The sequence below is a fragment of the Neophocaena asiaeorientalis genome, unplaced genomic scaffold, assembly GCF_003031525.2.
Source record: "Neophocaena asiaeorientalis asiaeorientalis breed wild unplaced genomic scaffold, Neophocaena_asiaeorientalis_V1.1 scaffold148, whole genome shotgun sequence".
NCBI lineage: Eukaryota > Metazoa > Chordata > Mammalia > Artiodactyla > Phocoenidae > Neophocaena > Neophocaena asiaeorientalis.
This window is the reverse complement of record NW_020174050.1, coordinates 7,541,341-7,549,749: the sequence shown is the minus strand read 5'-3', so window position 1 is coordinate 7,549,749 and position 8,409 is coordinate 7,541,341. Positions and strand designations below refer to the sequence as shown.

Sequence of the window (8,409 nt, the reverse complement as noted above, 5' to 3'; positions counted from 1 at the left end):
GAAAGTTTGATGTTTTATGAAAATTAAAGATTTACCTTATATTTTTATTTAAATATAGTCAACTCCAGTATGCACAGGGCTTGAGGTAGGCCATGTGTGCACATGTACACACACATGCGTGCATGCATGCACACACACATACACTTTTTAAAATAAGATTGTTGATTGCAGCCTGGACAAATGCCTGAACAGGCATTTTATGAAAACTCTTAGAATTGTGTACCATAAAAATGAAAATGCTGACTGTGGATTATAAAATTTATTAATCAGTGGCTTCTGCCATACTCACGCACTCTTGAGTAGAACTGCATACACATGGGTTCATCAGGATATTAACTGTAAAAGACAACCTAGAGACAAGTAAATGAGTTTACCTATGGGAACAATGAATGCTGAAGAACTTTGGTATAGTTGGTAGATGGTGGTGATTCCTGAGAGTAGTCAATTGGTTCCTGTAATGACTTTTAAAAACATAAATATAGATGTTTAGAAAAGGCTGCATTTTTGCTGATTGAATTAGGTCTTTGGAAACTTATTTTTAAGCTATCAAATATATAAATATACAGAAAAGATATAAAGTAGAATGTAAGAAATAATATGCAATTCCACTACTCATAGCATGTTTGGTGTAGTCTCTTAGTCTTGTCTTTTACTCTTTCGATATACATTGCATAATTATAATTATGTATACATACAAGTTGGCATTTTTTCACTTATTTCCCTACATCTTTAAATTTTTTTTTTAATTTCTATTTTAATGGCTACATAACCATTAGATTAATCATAATTTAATTATTCTCTGATTGTGAGACAGAAATAAATATAAATGTACTGATTATATTTTTCACATTATAAAAATCTCATGGTAAACATTTTGAAATCTTTGTCTAGCTACTTTACTTTACAGATACTTTGCTGAATTCCCAACATGAAATTACTGAGTCAAAGAATATAAGCTTTTAAAGACTATTATTACATATGTTGCTTATATATAGTTTTTGCCAATTTATATTTTCCCTAGCAATGCATGAGAGTTCTTTTCTTGCCACAGAAGCTCACTAATTAGGTAATGTTGCTCAATATAAGGTTGCATAAGATGGTTTACATTCAATGGGAGGCAGTTTTATTCCTTTTAAACCATAATTTTTATTAGGCAAATAAAATGTCATACCCAGATTACAATACAATGATGTCAATTATTAATATATAAATAATTGTAATATTCTACAACTTATTTAAGTAAGTAAATATGCCAATAGTAATCTTGTTTATAGTTAATTTGCCTGGTTGTTTAATATGTTAAGAAGGTAAATTATAACCTGGTCAGTCATTATCTGAATTATCACAATTTTTAAAGTAATGTACTTTAAATGTACTTGGCTATAATCTAAAGTCAGTACTTAAATTCTATTTGTTCTACCTAACTTTATTTTTTTTAATATTTAAGAAATTTTACTCCTAATCTCTATGTCATACAAAATGCATAAATTTTACAATTATTTCATTGCATCCAAGGAATTCTATATTCCCAAGGCAAAAGAATGGAATACATACATAGTTCATTTTTAAACTAATGCAGTCCTAAGGACACTCATTTAATTCAATTTTACATTGACTATATGTTCTTATTGTTGAAATATATGCCCTAGTGACTTATGCGGCATGATACCAAATTCAAGTTCGTTGAAGTGATTGCCTAATTGAATAAATAATATGGGCATTACCTAAAGCATCACGACAACAGTATACTTTGATTTTACCCATAATTTAGATGCATGATTAGAGCATGATTTTAAGTCAAGAAAATTACTTTTAAAAAATATTTAATTAAAAATTTGAAAATATAGAGAAAATTAATGTTATTTCTCCACATTAATAATTATGCTTTATATTACATGCTTTATTATTCCCTAAACACTTATGCCACCTGAATTCAAATTTTCTGAATTATTTTGTAAAATATAAAGCAAACATAATGTTACACATTTGTTTTAACTCTTGCTAGCAGAAATCTTGTGTTCATTTGTCTTAGCATATTACAAGTTTAGTGGTTTATTTTAGAGACTATATAGTCCTGTTACCTGATACTAGTATTAACCTCTATATAGGGAATAAAGTATTAAAATTATGTCTGTATGTATATTTCTGTATATTTAGGTTGCATTGAATGGTTTATCATTAACCTACTCAATTAACTTTTTAAAAATGTTCAGAGCTTGTATTATTTGTAATTAAAGTGAAATAGTCTCAGAAAAATAAACACTATTACTACTAATATTTTCCATTCTGTACCAGCCAATGATGAGTTGTATGCTCAAGTTATTTTACATTGCTTTACTTGTTACCTTGATAACATACCTTTATTGTACAGGCATTGTAAGCATGAGGATATGGCAGACCTGTAAACCCTGTCATATCCCATTTCCTGTGAATAAAAATTGCTCTGCTGTGTTCTGGCCTAGACTGCTTGCCATGATATCAATGGCAGCCTAACATTCTTGACCTTAAACATAATTGGCATCATACTGATGGGTTTTGTAAGATAGTATTGAGCAGTATTCAAAGGGCCACAGACTCCTAATCACAGCCACTTGCAACCAAGGTATGGTGCCTTGATTTTAGAATATTCTGGTAAGTGGATGGTAGCAGCTAGCATGAAATAATCCCCTGGGAATAAGGTACCTGATAGAATACTAAATAAAAATTTCCTTTGGCCAATAGTTTCTTTTTTTCTTGATTATTCTTTATCTATCTTTTCTCTTTAGAACTACTCTTTTCTATTTTCTCCATATTATCTTCTCTCCTTTTCCACTGTTGTATTTTTCTCCTTTGTAATCTCTTTTTTCCTCTCTCAAATTCATACTTTTTCTATCTTCCCATTTTTAAAGTCTGGCTCCTCCCCCAGTAGAGGTCTAGTCATCACGTATTCATTCTTTTATACATCATCCATCCATCCACTTGTTTCTAAGTGAGTATTTATAACAAGTCTGCTCTATGTTAGACACTGTGCAATGACATCATAGAGGGAAGATGGATAGTAACTATTTGCTTTTTAAATGCAAGTTTACTATGTGCCAGGTACTGTTCTAAGTGCTTTATAAATCTATATTAACAGACTTAATCTTTATAACAGTCCTAAGAATAGGTCCAATTTTTTAAAATTGCTATTAGTCACTTATTTCTTATTTATTTATTTGTTTGTTTGTTTTGGGTTGCATTGGGTTTTCATTGCTGCACATGGGCTTTCTCTAGTTGTGGCAAGCAGGGGCTACTCTTTGTTGTGGTGCACGGGTTTCTCATTGCGGTGGCTTCTTTTGCTGTAGAGCATGGACTCTAGGCATGCGGGCTTCAGTAGTTGTGGCACGTGGGCTCAGTAGTTGTGGCACACAGGCTCTAGAGAGCCGGCTCAGTAGTTGTGGTGCAACTACATCTTGGGCTGAGTTGCCCTGCGGCATGTGGGGTCTTCCTGGACCAGGGCTCCAACCTATGTCCCCTGAAGTGGCAGGCAGATTCCTAACCACTGTGCCACCTGGGAAGTCATGAATAGGTCCAGTTTTTAATCCCCATTTTATTGATGAAGAAACCAGACGTTTTTCATGGTCACACAGTTAATAAATAACAGAGCTGGGATACATATTCAGGCTTTGGAGCTCTCAGATTTAACCACTGTTACTTTTCCTTTTGATCTTGAAGCCAGCAATTATGGTGTAATGTAGTTTGGCTGTGGTAGAGATGCAATTTGGGGGAAGGAACCCTGTGACTGGGAGAGCTGGGAAAGGCTTAACAGAGGAAGTAACTTTTGAATAGAACTCCTCTAAGTTACCAACTTCTAAATTCCTGTAAAATAAAACATTATCAGGTCTTGATAAAAATGAAAAACACTGAGTCCATGATTGGGGGTGAGGAGATATTTGGTTGTTTTTGTCAATGTGTGTGCTAAAACACGGGGGTGTATATTGCATGTACCAGGGTTTTTGGGTACTTGAATCAACAGACATGCGGCAGCTGATGATTAATACTTAATCCCAAGCTTTGGAAGAGCTGAAGTAAGGACCTCAGGGTCAAAATCAGTAGGGCTTTCTTCATTTGAGTTGCTAGATCTTTAATTAAACTACACCAAATGAAATAGAAAATAATTTAGGTCTGGAATAATTTAGGTGTTGAAGTGATTTTGAGAATTCAGGTGAACTATGAATTTCACTTTTTAAACCCTCCAATTGCATAAAATAAATGAATCAGAGTCACCAGATTAATCTGGTGTGTGGAACAGAAATGGTCCGAAAAAGAGCCTTATATCTAAATCTAGTTAATTAGTGATAAAATGCAAATAAAAGTAGAAATTCATGGTAACTTCTTTTCAAAATTATGCAGAAGAGAAAAAACTTTTACTTTTTTGGTCCATAATAAATACACAAGAAAAGATGTCATTAATGCATACCTTTGTTGTCAAAATGTCACTCCTCATATATTTGTTTGATTCTGGAAAATTGCCAGGAGATAATATTTTTAATATTCATCACTGTTTTAATATTCATAGTTAAAATCTATTTCTCATTGTATGTATAGTTATACTATCACACTGTCATGGCTTAGAAGGACTGATTTGCCCAAATATTTATTAATTATGTCATTTTCCTGCCCTCTGAAAAAAATTTTTAGAAAAGGGATATATCATGAGAATGACATTTTTTAATGTTTCCTTGGCACATGATGCCAAACGTAGCTAATCTGGAGAAGAGCATCTTTTCACTTAATATTCATTCTAAAAATCTTCTTTGAAGTTTCTAGGTAATACAGTATTCCAAATACAGTCTGAGTACATGACCTATGACCATTGCATTAGCAAGGAATTTTTAGCTCATTCTAAGGTAGTCTTCTCCATGCTTTTCTCCCACTTCCTTTTGCACAGATATTATTTGTAGACATTAGGCACAAAGTAAGTAATAAATTTGACAATTATAGTAATAATGTTACCTCCAAAATTATTAGAAGACAGATAATTTGATGAATATTTGCCTTTTAGGCAAGAGTAAATGTAAACTAGTTTGCTTTTATGCTTTTCTGTTTTTTCATTAATTTCTGAAATTTCCAAATTTGTTGAACAGTCGCTTTTGAGAGGAAAATAGACCAAAATCTTGTTTTTACATTCCAGGCTTTCTTCTCCAACAATATTTGTTGTTCCTTTTGAATGTACCATGTACACTGGATGTACCAGATATTTGAAACAAATGTATTGTGCACATTTAGAGGGAAATAAAGAGAAGTTCTAAAATATGAAGTTAGAGAGCCGATATTATGAGAAATAGGAAAATCTCAATAGGGTGATGATCTGGACCCTAAATTAGAAAGCAATATGCTACCTTTTGGCTTATTAAGGAATCTAGACATGATTTATATAGTACAAGACATCAGCAATGTCACACCAAGGAGAGGGAAGAAGGGGATCTTTTATTACTAATTGGAAACTTTATTTTCAACTAATTCTTAGATTATTTATAATTACATATGAAACAATGTGTTTCCACACACTTCATTGAACTGCTAAGGAATGGGAATGGCAAACTCTCTTTGGAAATGTGGAATGCAAATAAAGTCACCATATATAGAGACCACATAATGGTGGTGTGCAGTTGTGAGAAATGATCAACAGTGGACAAGATTGCTAGTAAATCTCTTGCAAAATCCTATTATAAAATGGAATCACAAAGAGATGGCATCTCTTCCCTTTCTCCCTGACTTCTTATCCTCAATCTCTTCCCACTTCTTAAATACACTTCTCATGCATACATTTTAGAAGCACCAGTTTTATATCAGTTTTAAAAGCACCAGATTGTATAAATGGGACACTTCCATTTTAATACATTGTAGAAACATACAGGGTTGTGGCTTTGATATTTTTATTGCTCGGATAGTAATGCTATTCTTTAAATAGCAATAACAAAGTTCTGTTTTCCGTAGTGTTTTTTTCACTCTAATTTTACCATACCATCGTGTAGGTGAACTTGCTGTGGAAAAGATCTGAATGAACCATCATGCTTTGACCCAAAGAAAAAAACTTACCACTTCATGTTTCATCCTAACATTGACCTTACCTTGGGTAATTGTTTGTTATATCATAGTAGGAAAACTAGGTGTTCTCATGCTTTTTTTAAATAATTACCTCTGTATTTCAATAAGGATTTGTTTCTTTCCTAGGGCCGGTGCATAAACTTCTCTCGAGTTCCCTCTCAGTAAAAGGAAAGCAGGAAGACCAAGAGGTATGGAGATGGTACATCCTCACGATGCAGATTTCCAACCAAAAGAAAACAAAGTGCATTTCAGAAGTTTTTGGAAGAGCAGCTTTATTCCTCTCAGTCAGGAAATGTTTTCTCTGCCTTCTGCTTTGCTTGCATCAAACATTTTCAAACTCTTGTTCTGCCATCTACATGGGAATTGATGAAACTCAATGGTAACACATGATTCAGGACATTAAAAATAAAAAGGAACTTTAATGTACATGCTGTGGTTTATACAAGAAAGTTTTTTTGAATGTGTAAAAGAGGAAGAAGCAAAAGCATGAAGATGATATCAAAATAGGGAGCACAAAACAATTGGCCCTGGTGAATCTTTAATGGAGAAAGGAGCATTTTTACATGGAAACATGGCACATGTGTGTTTACATGGCAAGATTCTTAGCCAAAGGCAGAGTATGAAGTCTCCCACCAGGCTAAGCAAATAAAGGAGTCTATTGCCTTATAGCTGTGTCAGATCACAAAATCCTTCCAAGTCCACTACCACGATGTGCCTTCCGGGAAGCTTCTGACTGGAAAATCTTGTCATTCTAACACTGAAAAGTGCACACGTATGACAAAATGTAGACAGGATGCCTCAAGGTATCAGTAGCAAGCAAGATTTTGCCCTTTAGTTTTTGAAGGCACCTTTCTTTCATTATGCACTTGGGAAAAGAAGAAAATTAATAGAGCATTATTCCACAGGAAGACGGCCTCTAACTAGAGATCTTCAGTGGAGCTTAATGGACTCATGATTTGAGAACTTGTCCCTGGGATTGGTAGATTTACCCCTCTTTCTATGTTTAGGGCTTCGTAGTACATAAAGCAGTATTATCTGTAAACATACCTAGGAGTTTGTTTTGCTTTTAATTGAAAGGAAGCAGTAACCACAAAGCTTCCGCTCAGGGTATTTTCTTCCTCCAAGTCTCCAAGGGCTCTTCAGCGTCACAAGCCAGCAATTCTCTTTGCATGAAAATTTCAAAATTTAATTAATATAATTAAAGGCAACAGCAAGCAGCAGCCTGTGAAGATTTTGCTCATCCTTTTTATGCCTTTTGACATTGAATGACCTATTACTGTATGCGCATTACTTGGATTTTGAGGGACACTCTACCTTGGTTGTGATTCAGTAGAGAGAAAAAAAAGGCCTCCTCTCAAGTTATAAATTAAATTTTCAGGAGGGTCTACCACCACAAAACATCGAAAATGTATGTATTATAATTTTTTTAGAAAAACCACCGTGTCACGTCAACGATGCCAAATTATGTTAGCGTGAGTGGAAACACTGTGGGGGAGGAAGAAGGCAGCAGCTGATGAAAAAAGCTCAAATGATCTAGTCACTTTCGATACTGTACTTCAGATGCGAAATGGATATTCGACTGGAAACCTGACAAAGCGCGCCTGCTTTGATGTGAACTGGTATAGACAATGACCAGTGGCTGGGTCAGTGGGATGTCTCTCTGCGAGCACAAAGGCTTATCAAATGACACTAAAAATAAGTTCAACAACCATCACATTGGAAGGGAGAAGGCGAACATTTCATGTTTGGCGGGCATGTGAGTGCACAAGATGGAAACAGTGATTCGGAGCATCCCAGTATAATTACCCCCATTGAGCGCTTAATGGAAATTTCAAAGGATGGGAGTGATTCTGATGGTTGGTGTCCAGATTTGTTGCACTGCTCCAATAAGCCTTGCTCACACACACAAATTTTTATACATAGATATATGTATACATATATATCCTCTAGCTTGAATCTTTTGCTCAAGTTTATTTATGTCACTGGCTGGCTGGATCCAAAGTCATGTGTCTACATATTCATAAATAAAATTTTACCCGTGCCTCAGCTACCATTTTTCTTTAAGCCCACATGAACTCAAGCCTTGTTTGGTTGAATATTTAATTGTCTTGATTAGTTTCAGGGACAGAATTGTATCCAGTTCCAAAATGTCCATCATGTTCACAAATGGTAGTGTTGGTACTAATTATCCATGTTTGCAAGTGTGACTTGGAAACCAGATATATACCCATTGAGTTCTTGTAGACCATTGTTCTACATTTGCATCTGGGGCAGGGCCTACTGCGATTTTCTTAAATTGGCACTTCATTTCTAACCAGTGCACACCCCAAATTTAAGAGC

General features: G+C 34.5%; 1 protein-coding gene across 1 annotated transcript in view; it reads left to right on the top strand.

Annotated features, from left to right (window-relative positions):
• Positions 1–8,111, top strand: part of ANTXR2 (ANTXR cell adhesion molecule 2) — a 153,362-nt gene extending 145,251 nt beyond the window's left edge. Inside the window, exon 17 of the mRNA XM_024754074.1 lies at positions 6,196–8,111. Coding sequence (XP_024609842.1) covers positions 6,196–6,234 — 39 coding nt within the window. The 3' untranslated portion in view covers positions 6,235–8,111. The remainder of the gene's footprint in view (positions 1–6,195) is intronic.
• The last annotated feature ends 298 nt before the right edge of the window (positions 8,112–8,409 follow it).